Source organism: Octodon degus, unplaced genomic scaffold, assembly GCF_000260255.1.
Source record: "Octodon degus isolate 3935 unplaced genomic scaffold, OctDeg1.0 scaffold00096, whole genome shotgun sequence".
Classification (NCBI taxonomy): domain Eukaryota; kingdom Metazoa; phylum Chordata; class Mammalia; order Rodentia; family Octodontidae; genus Octodon; species Octodon degus.
This window is the reverse complement of record NW_004524672.1, coordinates 4,019,979-4,040,769: the sequence shown is the minus strand read 5'-3', so window position 1 is coordinate 4,040,769 and position 20,791 is coordinate 4,019,979. Positions and strand designations below refer to the sequence as shown.

Below are 20,791 nucleotides of genomic sequence, written 5' to 3'. Positions count from 1 at the left end.
GAGCCCTGAAATTTAAATCTGTTGTTGGAAAAATCTGTTATTTGCACTAAGAACAAATTTCATTCCCTGATAAAAGTGCAATTTTCACACACATGTATATCCCAAAGAGCTGGGCCCAGCTGAGCTGATGAAAATTACAATGATACAATTCGGACTACAGGAGAAAGACTCAGGCTTTAAGAGACACCACTCGACTTCATAAACCATACAGAGTCAAAGGGTTAAAGGAAGAAATAAATGTTATTTATTTGTTTATTTATTTATTTATTATTTTTGCGGTACCGGGGATTGAACTCAGGATCTACTGAGCTATTTCTCCAGCCCAAGAAAGAAAATTTCAGAAATGGGTATATACAATTCTTAAGAAAATACATTCTGATAATCAACTGGATATTTAACACTGAAATAAGTTTTGAAAGACTTTATACCTTATTTAATATACGTGAAAACTTTTAAAAAAATTAAGTTTTAAAAAATATTTTATTTATTTTTTGCAGAACTGGGGGTTGAACTCAGGCCTTTGCGCTTGCCAGGGAAGTGCTTATTCCACTGAGCCATCTCCCTGGCCCTAAAAATGTTATTTTAAATAACACTGATTACCAGATATATTACCTATAGTGACTGAATTAGCAGTACAAAGCTTATCTAACACTAGTTTTGAAATGCATTTGTTTTTTAGAGATCAACAAGAGTACGATGGCTGTTTCCCAATTAAAATACAAAGAAAACCAATTTCTTATGTTAAATGAGTAACTATCCACTATCAATTTGTAAGATTTTACTAAAAGCTTCCAAACAGTATGTTTCTAGAAAAAAAATTAGTTTTAAGATTTTTAAACTTAGAAAGTATTCAAAATCTGTGTATCAGCTTTAAAAACAGATTTCCACTGCTGTTAGTTAGGTCTGCCCAGCCAGTTAAAAAATTAAGTATTAATAAATTCATAAAATTGTATTTGTTGAAAAATATATGAAAAAATATTGTTTACACTCAGTATTTTTAAAAAGACTTACTGTACCTGGAGACAGCTGCACTTCAAACACAAATCAATAAAGGCTGCCTTACTTCTTATGCCAGCATTCTATAATGCTATAAATGATCGTTAAGAACAAAAGCAGTAAAAAAATATTTTTTTTTTTAAAGAAAGAAATCTCAAAGATAAGAATTTTTGTCTTTTTTGAGTATAAGGAATTGAACTCAGGACCTTGCACTAGTTAGATAAGCGTTATGCCACTGAGCTATATCGCTGGTCTGAGAATATTTTTCTTGAGAAAGAAATCTGTAACTTTTAGGAAAAAAAATGTAATTCCAGATACCTGTTTGAATCTTGACCCTGTGCAGTTTGGATGTGAACTGATCGTTAACTGTGAATATATGACCATTTTCTATTTCCTTTGACTTGGGCTCTTTCGTGAGAACCCGCTGTGTTGGTTTACCGCAGGCAAGGGATTGTAGGGCTCTAACCAGCTCTCTTTCTGGGATATCTGTCTCTTGTTGAATTTCCTGAAATTGCATCAAATTGACAAAATTAGAATTTTGAAATATAAAATATATTTAGTTAATCAGCAAGTAAACTGAACAAGGAATGGTCACAAAGAGGAGTCCAGCAATTTACAACTAAGAATTCTGAGTATTAGGATTCCTCACTAAAATCATCTGAGCTAGCAGGAAATGACTCAAATGTAAGATATTAAAAAGACATGTGCATTTTTGTTTCATGAGATATAAGAGCTACTCTAAAAATGTCATTCTACAGAGCTTCTGAAGAAGTTCTAAAAGGTAAAAATAAAGGATCACCTACATTTAATTGATAATTTTAGAAATATTTTACACTTTTCCAAGTTAATACACACTGTTTTGCCCATTGCTTAGCTATTTCTTTCACAGGGGAAAAAAAATTGAGCTCAAGCATTCAATCATAAAAATAAAGATCAGAGTTCAAGCTAAAGTATCTGGAAATTTAAACGTTAAAATCAGTAAGACCTCTGTTTTGAAGTTCAGGAGATTACTTTTGTTATATGAAAACCATATAACTTTAATTCTCTATTCTTTTCCCATTTTAATGAGCAGGAAGAGAACTGTACACTTACAAGAGTTGGCTGTTTTACATGCATGTGCGTGAATAATAGTCTGAATCCCTAACCCACAGAAATCATCAGTGATAAATATTTAGTGGTTTCTATAAATTGCTAAGTTCACAGACTTAATATGCAACACTAACTAATACAGTTAGCATTTCTTAATATCAAGTTACAAAGACCCTGTATAACTAAGCATCTCTGAAAACCAAGTATGTAAAGATACTCAACGATAAGGATCAGTGTCCATTAAAATTACTGAATATTTCTAAGTATTCTCCTATGTATTCTGTGAAAAATCTGTCCAGTAAAAATTACATAGTAGACCGCACAGCTACATATCATAAACGTTAAATGTTCCGAATCTGAGGCATGAGCAAACAGGAAGCTCTGGTACATTACCATGGCACTACATGCCCACTGTGGCCAGGCTTTTGTTGGTGACTTAAGAGAAAGCTGGCGACATTAGGGAGGAATTTTCTATTTCCTTCTACTTAAAATTGCCCATCAATATCATCAACCAGTGATTTCAGGGGAAAAGTAAGGCTGAATCACTAGAGCACTTTCAGCCTGTTGCTAACTTATGAGAACAACTCTGAAAAAGTACTTGCCGTTTTGCTTATCCCATCATTTTTACCAGGCTTTATAAACTGGGAGAAAACCCTTGTCCTTACCAAGTATCTTAATTTGCTTAAAATTTTATTCATGATAGCTGCAGATCAGTATCCATAAAAAGTAGCTGTTGGCGATGATTTAATTCTATCTCTGTCTGAAAGCCTTATAATGTTTAACAAAGGGACTCAACATGCTTAACAGTCCTGTGACTCAACTGCACATGTCTTGTATGAAAATGTAACACCAAGGGGCTGGCCAAATAGCTCAGCAGATTTAAGCCCCTGAAGCAGGCGCAGGGGCCAGGAGTTTGATCCCCAGGCCTGCCATGCTGGCCCTGCCCCTGGGGTGTGCTGAGATGGTAACTGAAACTGGGCGTGGTGGCATGTGCCTATAATCCCAGCTCTTGGGAGGCTGTAAACAGGTGGATCACTACAAGGTCGATCTAGTAGTGAGACCATGAACACCCTGGAGACCCTTCCCTAAAATTAAAAAAAAAAAAAAAAAAAATCTAACACCTACCCGTGCAACATAAGGGGAAAAGCTCCTAACTTAGCCAATGAACAAAAAGTCTTAGGTTTAAAAACATTTCCTGCACATAGCACATAAACACTATCAATTCTTTCACTACATATACAGGAGAAAGGAATACTATAATAGGCCTAGAATTTAATCTTCTTGCTCTTAATTTCAAACATACTTTTTCTCTTCTTGTGTTCACTTGTGTGGAAATTGATTTTCAATGAGGTATAAATATAGCTCTGTGCTTTAAAAACCTTTCAAAAATGTTAAGTTTAAACTAAAAAAAGTGTTTTAACTAAGAAGCACATCATCTTCATTTAAACTTCATTAAAGACATTTTAAAAGACTGATTTAATATAATCAAATAATGATTTTAAGAAAAAAGGGGAAGAAAAAGTAAGACTAGTTACTTGGAAGGAAAAGTATGCTTACAGAAAAACTTGACTATGCTATCAAGACAATAAACTGGCATAAGGATAAACGGAGAAATCAAAGAAACAGAAACAACAGTATGGAAATAGCTCCATATACACGGTCAACTCATTTTTCTTTGTGAAGGTGCCAAAGTAGTTCAATGGGGGGAAAATAGTGCTATCAGCAAAGATGCAGAAAGGAGCAATTCACTGTGAGGAAAATAAATCTTAAGCCTTACTTCATATCACATAAAAGTTAACTTAAAATGGTCATATATCGAAATACAAAAACTAAAAATTATAAGCTGCTTAAAAGAAAACATAGAAGAAAATCTTCACAGTGTCATGGCAGGTTATACTTTCTTAGAGCACCAAACCACAAACTATGAAAGGAAAGAAGTGACTAATTATTAAAATATCCTGTTAGCTAAAAACAAAAGCAAACAACAGATTGAACAATATCATGGCACAAACATCGGACAAAATACCTGTCCACAACTTATTTTTTTATTTTTATTTTTATTTTTTTGCAGAACCAGGGATTGAACTCAGGCCCTTGCGCTTGCCAGGGAAGCGCTTATTCCACTGAGCCATCTTCCCGGCCCCTTGTCCACAACTTACGTATTTAGAATTTTTGCATTTTAAACAGGTATAATGATATGAACACACACTTCACAAGCAAGACATGAACATTTTACAAAAACACAAAAGATGATCAACATCATTAGACATCAAAGAAAGAAAAACTGTATCACAAGATACAGTTAGAGACTAGCTAAAATGACCACATTTATAGACCACAGAGGATGTGGAACTACACATCTCTCACTCCTGCTGGGACTGTCTTAATAGTACAACTGTTTACAATATAGTTTGGTAGTTGCTCAAAAAGTTAAATATATAGCTATATTCACAACACCTCAAGTCTGGTTAGCAACTTGAATGCCCATCAATGAGTGAATTAAGAAAATTCACATTATATGATAAAAATATCACTCTGTGGTACAAAGGAACAAACTATACAGTACTGATACTATTCTTGTACAGGAATGAACCTCAAAATTAGTATACATTATGAAAGGAGCTGAAGAGAACATACATTACATGATTACACTTACATGAAATTCTAGAATCCACTGTAATACAAAGCAGATCACTGGCTACTTCAGAGGTAGGGATGGGGTAAGGAATAGACTACAAGAAGTATAAAGAAATAAGGGAGATAATAGTCATGACTGATGGCAACTATACAGGTGCACATGTTTAAAACTCAAATTGTATAAGTTTATATGTTTTTTAAAAGAAAATTATACTGCAATAATGTTAAAATAAAAAACAAAATGAAATATAACCCAATCATGTATGGAGTTCATAGTTTCACTGTTCAATTTTACAGTTTTCTCTGAAGGTATTAAAAAAAAACCATTCTATTATATGAGAAAGATTCAAGTAGTAAGTGAGACAATAAAACTGGTTAAAATGTACAAAAGCACAACCCATACCTCAAATGTATACTTTTCTCTATTATTGAAGAGCATCAGTATGGTCATCTGGAAGGTAGAGACTTGTAGGATGTGCTTGCGAGTATTTGAGCCAGTCACCTGGGCGCCTCCAACGCCAACTTCAGAGCCATCTTCCTGTTTGATTAAAAAAAGTACAATTATCTCCTGATAACTTGAACAGTTAGTTATCTTTCAGAAATAAATCATTTTCCTTCAACAAACTATCCCCACATAAAAAGGAAATCTATTAAACGTGTGGATACATGCACATGTGGAACCTACTGTGATGTGTCCATCTACACACACAAATATTCCAAGTCTTTATCAGTCTCCTCTCCATTTTAATGTAGCTGAGTGAGTAATCAACAGCTCCCTAGCTTAAAGCTAGAAATGGGCCGGGGAGATGGCTCAGCAGAATAAGCACCTCCCTGGCAAACTCAAGGGCCTGAGTTCAATTCCAGGGTTCTGCCAAAAAAAAAAGCTAGAAGTATTTTAGCAGTTCATGACAGGATGATATAAAATAACGCACTTAGGAAACAACTGTGGTTACAGTAACATCAAAAGTCACTAGATTTTTTTAGTGTGTGATATGATCACAGTAAGAGATCAAAAATTAACAGCACAGAGGGAAACTCTAGGTCACCAAAGTCTCTTCCTGTTCTATGATTTAAGTTTAAAGTTCATCTTTGTCTTCAATAATTAATGTGTGTTTTATGTTTTAAAAATGTTTTCTCTAATAAGCCTTTAAAAACATTACTTTGAAAAGAAACAAACAGCAAGAAGTTAAAGCCAAGCTCTACAGTCCCTTTTCTTTCTCACTCACACATACATGCAGAACAGCCTCAGCCAGGCACGACAGCACAGGCCTAGAACCTCAGGTACTTGTTGGAAATGGTGGGCCGAGGATCAAATGGTCAAGGCTAGATGGAGCAACTTGGTGAGCATACACTTCAAAATTTAAAAAAAAAGAGGGAAAAATGAAGGTGAGCAGCAGAATGGGGAATAGAACTTGGGATCATGTACTTGTCCAGCAGGCTCTTGTGCCACTAAGCCACATCACCGGCCATAAGAAACAAAGTTTTTCTTACTTTTTAAAAGGTATTTGGTATGGGGTCTCACTATACAGTGTGCACTTGCAATGATCTTCCTGTTTTCAGAATCCCCAGTGCTGGGATTACAGGTGTGCGCCACCACACTCGGACTCACTCACCAGCTCAGTGCACCTTAGGCCGGGGCCAGCATGGCATGTGGTACCTGGGATGGAACTTTAATCCTGCACTTGCCTAAGCAGGCTCTTAGTCTGCTGAGTGATCTCACTGGCACACCAAAGGTTTTTAAAGGGCCACATCTAACTATAAAAACACACATAATAGTATGCCAAATATTCACAGAAAAACTGTAAAGCACAATTTTCCATTTCAATTAATTGTAACACTTTCAAAAATAAAAAAAAATTCTTTTGTTGTTACAATGACTCATCAAAACTAGGATGATTCTAACTCAAAAACTAGAATTCTAACAAAAAATTAGAATTAAAATTAAAATATCTGCTGGCGAGGTAACTTATTTTTAATGTTTTAATTTTTTTTTTGCAGAACGGAGGATTGAACTCAGGCCCTTGCACTTGCCGGGCAAGTGCTTATTCTACTAAGCCATGTCCCCAGACCCTTCAATGGTTTTCTTGAAGTGTTGTTAACTTTCAGTTTGAAGACAATTGAACTGGATTTGATTCATACTAAGAACATTATTACTGAACTTTAAACCTACAATTTGATATTAAAAAAATAATTATTTTAAAGAGAAAAAATTAAAATCAATGATATAAATTTTGAAACAGGATCAATAGATTAATAATGGTTACTATAATGTATACTATTATCTTCAAAGCTATAGCTCAAATTACAAGATATAAGCATGAAAAAAAGATTAAATAATGAAACCAAAAACTGTAGGAATATAGTATGTTGGCTATTGTGTATGTATCTGTAAGTAAGTATCTATTTACTTTCCTTTCTTTTCTCCTTCCCCTCATCCCAATTCTGCTTGAGCAGTTTCTTCCCATTTCACAGTATTTATTGTGTGTTTTGGATCTTATTCTCATTTTTTTACACTAAGGAGATAATACGCTGTTTACACGTGAGTCTGATTTATTTCACTTATGAGTATGGTCTCTACTTGCATCCGTTTACCTATAAAAACCTTGAGTTTATCCTTTTCTATAGTTAAGTAATACTCCATTGTATAAAAAGATCACATCGTTTTTATCCATTCCTCCGTTGATGGGCAACTGGGTTGTTTCCAATATTTAGCTATTAGAATTATGCTGCTATAAATATGAGTACACATATATCACTGTGATATGTTTTTTTCTTATGGGAAAATCCTCAAAAGGGGATTAGCTGGGTCTAATGGAACCTCTAATCCTAGTTTTCTGAGGCATCTCCGTACTGATTTCCAAAGTGGTTGCACCAGTCTGCACTCTCATCAACAGTGGAGAAAGGGTCCTTTTTCCCCACAGTCCCTCCAACATTTGTTATTGTTTGATTTCTTGATGATAGCCATTCTTTTGGGGATGAGATGGAATCTCAGTGTCGCAAAAACCAATTGCTTTTTAAAGAGAAAGACAATCATAGGTATACTACAAGTTTTTTAAGTAACTTTACTAACATTTTTATATCTCACAAATGTTCAAGCATCAATTTTCCTGATTTTGTTTACCTGAAATAACAATAATTATATAACAATAAAAACTGTATGGTACTAGATATACAGATTAACAGAATAAAAAGACACAGAAGTAAATAAATGCAAATGAGTACAGCCATCTGATTGATAAACAAGCCAAAAATACACACAGGAGAAAAGATATCCTCTTTAATAAATGATCATTGCTAGGAGACTTACATGTGCAAGACTAAAGCTAGGTCCTTATCTCTTCCTTATGTAAGAAAAATCAATTCAAAATGGGAAGTCCTAGATTTAAGATCTGAAGCTTAAAAAAAAAAAAAAAAAAAAGACTGGAAACTACTGCCAAAAGAAAAACACAAGGGAAACAACTAAAGCTGCAGGCACAGAAAAGGCTTCCCTCAATAAGATTCCAAGGGCAGAAAAAGAGCAAGAATCAACAAAGGGGATTACATTAACAATATTCATTGTTAATTAATATTAATAGGCCTTCTAGGGCTGAGAATTTAGCTCAGTGGCGCAGCACCTGCCTGACTAGTGTCAGGTTCTAAGTTTGATTCCCTATACCAAAAATGAAAAAAGTTTCTGCATAACAAGGCAAACACCTGAGTTAAGAGACAGCTTACAGAACGGGAGAAAAGTCTCTATCAGCTACTCTTCTGACAGCAGATTAATATCCTGAACATACAAAGAACTCAAAGAACAGCTCTCCCCAACCAAGCTGCCCAATCAGTAAATGGGCAAATTAATCAGACTTTTCAAAAGTACAGATGGCCAGTAAATATACTAAAAGGTTGAACATCTTCAACAGTTAAGAAATAGAAACTAAAACTATACTAAAATTCCATTTCATCCTACCGTCAGAATGGCTATCATCAAGAATAAAAAAAAAATGCTGGCGAGGATTCAAGCCAAAAAAAAAAAAAAAACTCTTCTACAATGCTGGTAGGAATGTACCTGGCATGACAAAAAAAAAAAAAAAAAAGAAAAAAAAGAAAAAAATACAATGAATGTTTAAGTTATATGTATCTATCTAAAGCTACAGCACACATTACCATTAATTTCCCTCAACATACCCCACCCCCCAACTTGAACACACTTATTATTCTGGTCGCTTCCTGAAGTGGTTCTGAGGTCCTTTCTTGTGAGTGTCTTTAGCTGCACTGTCCAGGCTGCCTTGATATCTCAACTGACTAAAAACGTGTACGTTTCATGGTCGTTTCTGCCACAGCTTAAGATCTGGTGAGGAGGGTAGATGAGGACACATTGCAATGTTTTGATGATGCTGCCCTTCCACTGGATCCCCCAGCAGCAGCATTCATAGGATCATTCATATGATCCTATTTTTCATCATTCCCCACACAGACATGAAAGAGGACTTTCAAAACTGCTACACAAAGGACCAAGACTGAAGGGATAAGAGTGTTCGAAGTTAGGAGGAGTATGTGGAAGCAGGTAAAGACAGTATGTCTTTTACTGTAATCATTTTTTAAACTTAAATGTTTACTGCATATTTTGACTACCCTTTAGAAACTGCCACAGCCACTACAGAAGCATGTGGAGGTTCCTCAACTAAGCATAGTGCTATGTGATTCAGCCATACCACTACTCCGTGTACACCCAATGGAATTAAAGTTAGTATGTCACAGGAATACCTGGACACTCGTTTATGGACACGCATATTCTTGGTGGCACAATTCACAACAGTCCAATGGAACTGGCCACAGGTCCATCAACAGATGAATGAATAAAGAAAGTGTGCCCTATAAACACAGGGAGCATCGTTATACAAATGAGTGAAGCTAAATAATCTGCAGGAAAATGCACGGATCTCGGGATCATCATGGTAAGCAAAGCAAACCAGATTTAGAATGACAAATAATGGTGCTTTTCCTAATACGTGGATCTAAAAGATGGCATAAAATTAGAAAGGAGATGACTAGACAAGAGGCAGGGAATAAGAGGGAGAGGTGCAAGAAAGGGCAATGGGGGGTGGACATGCTCTAAACATATGCACTGAAACTCAGTATTTTGTAAAGTTAATAGGCACTAATAAAATATATTTTTTAAAAAACCTCAAATTAAAAACAAAAGATTTAAAAAAAAAAAAAGAACAATTATGGAAGACCAAAAATTTTGAAAAGGGTCTCATGGCTTTGTATGCCCTCAATTTATGTGCACCAATGTCACAGTTCAATCTCATTAAATTGTCTTATTAAATCATCTTATGTTATTTCTCCAAGAAGGCTATACAATCTTCATATTTTCCAATGAAGTTATTTAGCAATTGAAGGAACAGCAGTAATAAAATGAAGAAGTTAGCCTTTTAGCATCAGATAAAGGTACAGTAGAGAAATTGTCTTCCCAGGTGAACATAAATCACCACTCAGTTCTATAAACTAATTAACTATCAGTATTTACCTTTTTAACTGGACCATAAAAAGTGGCATTGAGATCTGCAGAGCCCATATGATGCTGGAGTGTGAGCTGTCGGCCACTGTGTTTGGCTAAGTAGAACCTTCAGCAAATCAAATCAGGTTTTAGACTCACACAACTTGCATATTTGAAATTACAAACTAAAAACAATCCTTAGAAACATATATAAAGGGAGGCCTTAAAAATTAAAGAAAACCTCAGGAATTAAGCTGGGCTCCAACTTTTTAGAGAAGAGGAAACAGGGGTGGGTGCATGTAAGACCTAAGCAACTGAGCTGGATATTAAATGATTAGGTAGCACACCACGTAATTTCTGCTCCACACTTTCCACTAACCCACCGCTCAGCCCTGCTGTTCATAAGACCACCTTTTTCCACACACAGTCAATTCCTCCTAAGCTAATGATAGACATCAACAATACAAAATACACTCCCTGGCCATGCACTTATGCTTTAGAAAGGACATTAGCAAAATACATTTCTGAAAAGTCTTATGAAACTACAATGGATAAATTACAATTAAAAATAAAAATACAAAGGATAAATTCTTTTTCAACATTAGGTAAAAAAAAAATGGAACCTATTCATCCTTAATTAGGGACATCATTAACGTGAAAATTTACTCCAATCTTGGGACAATTATTTGTACTAGAAATACAAAGTCTAATTTAGGTTTACCTTCTAAATATTTCAAATGCATGTCTTGGTGCTGGTGGGATGTTGCACTTTGGTGTGGCCGACTGAGTGGGCCAATATCCAGTTGTGAGCACCCGGACTGTGAGATCAACACCACCTAAAGATACCTACACAAAGCAGAAAAAGGTAATTCCTGCAACTGAGGTTAGCCATGTAGATACACAGATTTATCAAATGAGTTATCTCTATGTCTAATACTTAGTACACAAGGCAGATCCTCTACAAGGTTAGACACAGAGAGTATTTTGCAATATCTAACTATTTTGGCAAATAAGTATAATTACTGCTTATGTGAACTTAAAAATACTAAAATGGTAACTCTTGGAATGTGAATAGTTTTACTACTACTACTGAAAACTTGTTTGGTCTCTTTTAAAGATGAAATGTCTAAGGGCTGTACTATTATTTTAGAGCAAATTCTGTGATAGTAATCTTTCATCTCAGTTTCTGAATATTTTTACTACCTTAACATACAAATGGCATGTTCCTAATAACCCAGCCTCATTTAATTACTACACTGGAGTAAAGTGTTCATGTGTTAGCATGTAGCTCACATTCTAAGTTATCCTTCATTGCAAAAGCTTTCCATGAAATATGTAACTAGAAATTTAACTCAGAATCTTACGCCAGTTGCCTGTAGATGTTGCCTGAATTCATCCATGGTTGTGTTTGAGATGCTCATATCCCTAAACATTCCTTCCAGTTTTGATGTGAACTGGCATCCACATTCCGTCTGTGGAGGAAAACCATAAATACATACAAATAAATGGGTTGCATTTTTTATGCGAGACTATATAAAAAATTATTCCACATTACTGTCACCCCTGATAATTTCCTTGTAAATCTTTTTACTAGGTGCTGTATGCCTGTGATTACCAAATTTTAGGACATTTAAGAATAACCTAAAAATTTTACTTTAAAATGCAAAATTGCAGACACTTTCTGGGTTCATGCAAAATGCACTTTTAACAAGTACCTCAGATACTTCAGTTATAGTTTACAGACCACCCTTTTAAATTTATTTGATACAGGGTCTCGCTGCACAGCTTGGACTTGCAGTGATGCTCCTGTCTCAGCCTCCCCAGTGCTGGGACTACAGGCAAGCATCACCAAGACTGGTTTCCAGGGCTGGCACAATATGCAGTGCTGGGAATCCAACCCGGGTCCTTGCGCTTGCCAGGCAATGCGCACAGACTGCTGAGCTATCTCCCCAGCCCAGATCACTCTTTAGCAAAACAAATCTGCATGGTTTCTGTATTATCTCCCTTTTACTCATCTTTCCTGATGCCAATACAAATTCTACAATTCTGAGTACCGCACAACTTGAAAAACTGTTTTGTTATGGCTGTGTCAAGATGTCCCCCGACACCCTCATGTGGTCATAGATGGGGCTTCTGCAGAGGTGGCTGGTATGTGACTAACATGTGGCAACACTTGAATAAAGTATGGTAGAGAATTAAGACAGTGCTATATGCCCTAGACATAGGTAGCCTAATATAATAATAGAATATACAAAATAAGGGACAGAAAGAGGCTTGCTGCTAGTTACTTGCAGTTTGTCCCTTGCTGCTTGCTACATTCTGCTAGCTATGAACTGCTTTTCCTCTGGAATGTCCTTCTTCCATACCACCCTTCCCTGGAGCCAGCCAACTATGAACTGAAATCTCTACAAACTGGGAGCCAAATAAACCTTTCCACCTCTAACTCTGGGTGGTGGGTATTTCGCTTCAGCAAGGAGAAAAATAAGAGACCACAGCTTGTGTCCTGCTCAAAAGCAATGTAACTGTAATAATTTGTAAAGTATACATTAAAAATCAAGTAAATCAGGACCAGGGAGATGGCTCAGTAGAATAAGTGCTTCCCTGGAAAGCGTAAGGGCCTGAGTTCAATCCCTGGTTCCGCAAAAAAAAAAAAAAAAAAAAAAATCAAGTAAATCATCATCCAATCACATGTTGTAGGCACTCAATTACATGATAAATGTTAAGTAACCTCCAAAATATACCTTACCTTTAATTTAGATATCATATTTTTTTCAGAGTCATCAGAAACACTTTTATTTGTAAGAAGCCTCCTTGCCAGGTGCTGTTTATAGTAACGCTCAAATACATCTTTTTCTTGCATAAACCTAAAGAGGACCATTGCCTTATCCAATATTGTTTCTACTTCTTGTTCTGTTAGCTGAAAAGAATCAAGACAATTTAGGCATTATAAAATTTTAGCTAAAGTGCCACAGCTCATCTGCACTTTTAGTAAACTTTTTTAAAAGCAAACATCTGGTTGACAAAAGCAACAGTTATCTAGCCAGTGCCTCTAACTTCATACAGCAGACAACTCGCACACTCCCATCTAATGCAGCATTAATATAATGAGGGGCTGGAGCAACATTCCACCCTTACAGGGCTATCCCTCAACAGGAGGCATGAGGTAATACAGGGAGACTAAGAACATTAAAATTTCAGTCATAAAGAATATTTTAGAAACTTTTACATAATATTTAAGCAGAAACATCGTAGCCAAAAGACAGATCTTTTCATTTAAATTTAATACAATCCTAAATTTTGCAAAGGGTAAAAAACGGTTATAATACAAACACTAAAGGGCGATTTGCCCTTATCTCTTAAATTAAGGCAAGACAATATGGTAGGTGTACTAAATATCTATTTTTGTAAAAAGGAAGATTAAATGTATGTGTGATTTCTGTGCACCCTCAGTAATTTTATTTTCTGACTACAGCTAGTACTTCTGGTATAATTTGTGAGCATTTTATTACTTTTTCCTTTTTGTCTCCCAAATTTTTAAAAAAGAGGCCAATTCCTACATAATCATAAATTGATTAAACTGATTTTCTACATGACCAGGATTCCTGGGGTAAACATAAAGACTTGAAATTGAGCTTCAGTACATGCTTTCAAATTCCCCAAATCCATATGTGCCTGTTACATATCCTCTAGAACTCCCTGAAAGCAAGAAACATACTGCACTATGGCATTTCCAGGTTTTCTGCCATCTACAGCACACCTAATTCTCACATTCATAAAGACAATGTCTTAACAATCATACCTACGTAGCTGTTCGTTTTTCATGCCAACATTAAGTGAAATGTCAAACAACTTATGTAAATACTTTAAACAATATCTTGTAATAGATCATATTACATTTAAACACAGTAAATAACTTTGCCTAATTTAATATCTAGACTATTTCCTAATTTATATTTCCTACCAACAAGTAAGGGATCAGGGATATAACTCAGTGGCACAGCAGCTGCCTGGGAAGTGCAAGGCTGAGTTCCATTTTCGGTATCCAAACACAAAAACACCAAGCAAGTTTATTGTATTTTCAAATATATTACTACTCACCCCTTTTACTCCCTTTTTCAGCTTATCATCAATAAATAATGAGAGGTATTCAGGGGACCTGGAGTTGAGGTTGAGAAAATATTCAAAGTCACCAGCAATAGTTTGTTTAAAGAGTCGGTCATTATTGAATGATTCCTGGAGGAAGCGATCAAACCTACTCTTCAGATCCAATAAGCCCTTACAAATAAAAATAAAGAAATTTAGAACACATTCTAAAAATTTATATGTACTTAGGCTCATATGTTTATCTTAACTTTGTTAATATTAAATGTAGTATTCATAGGTAAACTTGTAGAATCTAGCGAATTCTCAAGGCTCTGAACCCATATTCAGATTGTCAGTACAAGTATTCTGTCTTCCCGGGTATGTACTTCACTAAAGATGAGCCAGAAGACCTCACTGCTTCTTCACGGTCCTGTCCTGACCAAGTGGGCCAGACAGACAGAAAACTCAGTCCAAAAAATTCATAAGAAGGTGGATTATTTATAGTAAATATGAACATGGAGTCCCATTTGTCCTAATACTGTTTAAGAACATTTTGAAACAAACAAAAAAAAAACTAAATCACAATTTCTTTTGCCTAACATAGTAAGTGTATAAAATTAAGGCATTAAAAAAAAAAGCTCACTTTTGTTACTGAGACTATTTCTATAAAAGGTTTTGATGATGTTAACAGATGCAAAGCAGTGCCTGAGCCTGACTCTCTGATACAAATATTCACACCTTGAAAAATTATAAAATTTTAGGAAATTTACACGTATTTATTCACTACTGGAATAATCAGATTGAAAATACATAACATAGTTACATACTAAATGTAAAATGTTACTATATTTAACAACTTTTCATAAAAGTGATGTTTTTATAAAATCACTTGTCAAAATGACTTCACCATAACATGGAGAATTTTCAGTGTTTATTACCTGGATATAGTCAACAGGATTCTTTCCTTCTCCTTCCTCAGAAACAAGGGCTTTACCTTGCTCTCTCAAATAGGAGCTCATACACTCACACATCGTCTTCAAACCATTTGGCACACGACTAAACAACTTGTACATGCAAGCAAGGTCTGCAATCCAAAAGAACAAAATTGACTACATTAAAGATTACAAAAAAACCTGAACCTGTATTGTCAAGAGGAGCTTCTTTCTCCACTACTACCAATCATTTGCTGACCACATGGCTTAGAAACAAGAAAATAGCAAAATGGACAAAAATGAAAACAAAAAAAGGCTAATTCACAAGTATTACTGAAATTTATGAAACAGAGCTTTTAAGAAGCTTTGAAGTATTAATAAACTATCTTAGCAAGCTTTCATGTACATGGAAGATGTCAAACAGCATAACAAATAATGCTCCCCTCCAAATGAAAACTTTTTAGTTCACACATAATTCTTCCTATGTAACTCTAAGTAAGATTAAAGGTAGTAGGAATTTCTTCATTACAATTCATGGGAAAGCTTATGTAACATTCATAATAGGGGCCAGGGAGATGGCTCAATAGAATAAGCACTTCCCTGGCAAGCGCCAAGGACCTGAGTTATCCCCAGTTCTGAGAAGAACAAACAAACAAACAAACAAAAAAAGCCATTCATAATACAAACATCTGTTTTTCAGTATCTTCTTCAAAGCAATTTCTATTATTTCTCAGTGGTATCGTCAGCCAATATCTGTATTTTAACAACTGGTCTATGTCACTGAATTGCTTTTATTTAGAATGAAAATTCTGGTCTCCACCCATTTTTATATAATTTTTCATATATCTATAATGTAAATTTGAAATATTGTTCTTTCATATGTCTAGTGTTTCTCTGCAATAACTTCCTGAGAGACTGTAATGTCAAAATTTTGCAATGACATAAAAAACACTTTAGCATCATTAACTTCAGAAAATCAAATAAGCACTTAGGTGAGGACTAGCCAATTTTTTTTCTGCACAGCACCAATAATAAATGTTTTACCCTGGTCAGCCATACGGTCTCCGACACTTTTACTCAACTTTGTTAGTGGTCAAGAAAGCAGGCAACTTTCTGAGGACCGAAAATTTACATGGAATATTATTTGAAGCCTTTTTATCAACGAGCTAGATTTGCCTACTCTCAGCTATATTATGAGCAATATAGTGCTAAAATTAAAGTAGTATGTATTTTAAAAACACACAGAAACATTTTACATATGAGGATTCTAAAATCTGTTTCAGTAACTTTTAACAGTCAATTACATTAAGTTCTCACTGGTAATACATTCTAGAAATAACCCACACATGGATAATCTTTATAGCTTCTCTCAAATGTGGCAGAAATCATAGTCTTCCACACTAAGAACAGGTACTACAAAATGTAACACTAATTTATAAATATAAAGTGCAGCAACTGTGGCATGTCAAGTACCTCTAACAGAATGACTATTTTGTTCCTATGTTGCTACAAGTTTTGCTTAGGTATGCTTTATATTCAGCTGTAATAAGTTAATGATACAAATTAACACAGTTTAAGTATATTTTTCAATATGTAAGGAATTTATTATGGAAAATGTTTGTAAAGGAAAAAAGATGTGAGGGAAAGGGACCTTAGACTGTGACATGGGTCTGACTGTTGTGAGAACAGAGAAGGAATGACGGCTTGGGGGCGGGGGGGGGGGGGCGCTGCAGGACAATTCTAAGAAAATCTTGCCCAAGAAAGGTCTTGAGCCAAAATCTGCCATCAGAAGAGCGCACAACCCAGGAGTGGGCCTGCGCCTGCAACTCACTAGGCTCAACAACAGCCTAGAGCAGCCAGAACACTGACGCTTTTTCACTGCCCCTGAAGGCAGATTTTGGCTCACAATCTACTCCACAATGACCTGAGGAGCAGTGCTTCCATGTTTCTTACGAGCTTCCCTTCATGAAGGAAACTTAAAAGACAGCTGAGAGAGATAAATTCACAATCCTATTGTATTTAATTCATTGTACTTAATTGAGTGTAGGGGTAGAGTAAGACCCAAGAGTAAGCAAGCGCTTGGTGAGATGGCACACGCCTGTTACCCCAGCACATGGGAGGCTGAGGCAGGAGAACTGTCAAAAGTTTGAGACTTGCTTCTGCTGTACAGTGACCATCCTGATTTACACAGCAAAACTCTGTCCCCTGCCCCCAAATGTGAAAGCATACATGAAAAAATTGGCATTTAAAAATTAAGTATTCTTTCTTATAAAGAAAGAAAATATATATACAACAGTAAAGATGAGGTACTATTTCAATTTTGTTTCAGACTATTGTCTGTATATAATGACCAATGCAAACTTATCTGCCACAGTGAGAAATTTTTTCACTTTTTGATTTAATGCAAGTTTGGCTTCTTAATGGTGGAATTATGCTTTTGAAACATTCTCAACCTATGGTGCAAGAGTAGGAACACTATAATCGAGACACTTCATAATTAGGTCTCTATTAGTAGGTCAGGAAAACTGAAGCCAGAATTTAAAATAATTTAGAATCACAGAAAGCTACTCACTGGAAACCTTAAGTATGAAACAGAGCATAAGCCATGGTAAATACTATTCCGCTATTTCCTCCACTGATGTCCTTACTAGGTCCTTGCCACTTCTGGAGATACCTAATACCTTTCACACATGTCTCCGAGCAGATTACAGAGATGCTGTAACTCATGTCCAGCAAACAACCTCCTTATCAAATACTTCCCAGGCCCTGATCTTCAGCCCATTTAATCATCCCTCTCAACACACATGTAAGGCAGGTAAGAAAGCAGTAACTCAATATTTACATAGACAATTTTTCAACAGTCGCTAAGACAATTTTTCAACAGTCATTTTGTCTAAGAGGGAAGAATACTTTTGATAAAGCATAGTCTGACAGGTACCATTTAGATTAGGAGTGTCAAATTATAGCCCATGGGTCAAAACCATCATGCCACCTGTTTTTGTAGTACTTAGAAGAATGGCTTTCACATTTTTAAACAGTTGGTGGACTGGCAGGAAAAAAACAAAAACCAAGCTAGTGATGTGAAAATTACTCCTATGGTGGCAGGGATGGTTTCTGGTTCATTATATAATCTATAAGCCTAAAATATCTTTTTTTAAAAAAATGGATTTGGTCCAGGATCTCACTACGCAGCTTGGACTGGCAGTGATCCTCCTGTTCTCAGCCTCCCCAGCGCTGCGATTACGGGTATGTGCCTCAGTAAGCCCAGGGCGGGGCTGGCAGGGCATGCCATACCCAGATGGAATCCCAGTCCCTGCACTTGCCTAAAGCAGAGCACTTAGTTCGCTGAGCTGTCTCGCCAGCCTTATACCTGCTTTTATTAAAAATAAATACTTTGTCAAGCCCATATGCAGACAATTATCCAAGAGCACCTTATTTTAGAAAACCTGACAAACGCACTAGAACATATTTTGTTTTGCCTTCTGCTTTTATAAGAATTAATTTACTAGAGGAATCCCTTAAAAAGGAGCTTCTCTGGCTCAATAAAATAATTTATATATAACTTTTCAGAAATTTATAAAGGAATATAATCTCTTCTAAACATAAAGATTCAACTTGAAATAATGATGGATAAACTCGTTTTCAAACTCATCTTTTACTCCTACTTGCTTGTCTCTCTAAAATTTTCCTTCAAAAACCACTTTTTATTCCTTATCTACACTATGATACCAACCATGGTATTACCTTTCTTTTACCAAAAGTAAGTAGGCAGAATACTGCTAGGATTTTATCTAAGAAGCAGAACATGCTAACCAGGATTTATTTACTTATTAATACAATATCTCTGATTTATAAATCAAGATTTAATCCAAAGCACCAGAAACTAAGAATGAAGTCAGTATCATTTTTGCTTTTTTACTTATAATTTCTTCTAGGATATTCATCACTTCCATGTCTTTTTTGGGGAAAAAAAAAGTGAACAGCTATAAATAACGATTACTACAGTTATCTTAAAAAGTTAATTTCCCACTAAATATTGTACATCAGTATGGAAGACACCAATATGTCTGCTGTTTTTGGCATCTTTACCATAACTAAATCCCAATGAAAACTCCACACAAATTTAAAGAGGGACACTTGAAATTTTTAAAAGACACATAAACTACAGTTGAGTACATAGCAATAAAAAGAACCCAAACTTGATATACAAGAGTATAACAATGCAAAGGAAGTCTACTGGTTTCAGCAATAATACTAAACCTCTTATCTTCCAAGTCAGGAAAAACATGAAGAAAATTTAAAATGAAAGGGAAAACCCAACATGAAAGGAAAACTCAACTCACATCACTAGATATACTGAAAAATCTTCATTTTTAAAGGTATAAACCATCATTAAATCATAATAATGATAAATTATAACATATATCATCACTTCTTGAAAAATGATATTCAAAATACAACTGCAGAATACAAACTTAGTGATAAAGAAGAATAAACATTTAATTATCCTTCCGGTGATAACGCTTACCTTCTGTCTTTCCATTTTTCAACATATGTACCAGTCCAGAATTCTCCATTTCTACTATAGTTTTCATGTGCTTGGAGATGAGTTCCCTCTCCACCACCTTTACAATAGGCTCTTCAGTTGATTTGTCAAGGCAGTGCATCACCCGTTCTATTTCTTCATTAATTCTGGCTTCTACTTTCTTTATATACACTGAAGCACTGTTTTCTGCTAAAAATTTCTGGCTTTCCATCTGTAGTTAATAGAAATGATTTTTTTTCAATGTCTTTACACTTTTACATGGGTTTCTATAATGTTCCTCATAAATCAGGCTAAGTAATCCAAGATTTTGTTTAATTTCTCATTATACATTTATATAGTTTGAACTAGCTTCCAACTTACCTACATAAAACTAAATTGATGCCTTTCGTAAGCAGTATACTCCACATAGATAGATGCATGTGAGTTCAAGTGAGAACAGAAATTTTTCTTTTTCTTTTTCTTTCCTTTTCTTGTTTGCGAAACCAGGGATTGAATTCAGGACTTTGCACTTGCCAGGCAAGCACTTATTCTACTGTGCTATCTCCCTGGCCCAGAATTTTTTGTTTCATTATAAAATTATGACTAAAATTAGTTATCTATCTTAAGTTTTACTGGCATCCTGCTGGTCACTAAAGTACCTGCCACCCCATTCCCAGATACAAAGGAGTATGTATAATAAAATTTGAGAAATAGAGCTTTTAAATATCAACCCCTCCCCCCCAAAAAAACAACCCCGTCTACCTTACAGAAGTTCCATTACATTACACATATTAATCCAACTGATTTTAGCCTATCTGGTAATGATAATGAATATATCTTAGAATTACACAGGACATGTCGGTATAAACATTATATATAAAGCAGCATTTCCCATTTTCTTAATAAAAAGCTTATTTTCTTAAAATTATTAAAAATAATCTAGTTCCTAAGTAGATGTTAACATACTAAATAAAAATCTTGATGAGTATCCACTCACTATTAAAAACAGTATGTTTTTATAGACTTATACAGATGTCACAAATGAAAGCA

The 20,791-nt window shown here is 35.2% G+C and overlaps 1 protein-coding gene across 2 annotated transcripts in view; it reads right to left on the bottom strand.

The window, feature by feature from the left end:
* Cul3 (cullin 3) overlaps positions 1-20,791 on the bottom strand; it is a 65,422-nt gene that overhangs the window by 5,499 nt on the left and 39,132 nt on the right. For both annotated transcript variants that reach the window (XM_023723046.1, XM_023723045.1), the window contains exons 5-13: positions 19,745-19,973; positions 15,223-15,368; positions 14,300-14,476; positions 12,948-13,118; positions 11,566-11,673; positions 10,923-11,047; positions 10,232-10,328; positions 5,126-5,260; positions 1,315-1,501 (exon numbers count right to left, since the gene is read on the bottom strand). In XM_023723046.1, coding sequence (XP_023578814.1) covers positions 1,315-1,501; positions 5,126-5,260; positions 10,232-10,328; positions 10,923-11,047; positions 11,566-11,673; positions 12,948-13,118; positions 14,300-14,476; positions 15,223-15,368; positions 19,745-19,973 — 1,375 coding nt within the window. The remainder of the gene's footprint in view (positions 1-1,314; positions 1,502-5,125; positions 5,261-10,231; positions 10,329-10,922; positions 11,048-11,565; positions 11,674-12,947; positions 13,119-14,299; positions 14,477-15,222; positions 15,369-19,744; positions 19,974-20,791) is intronic.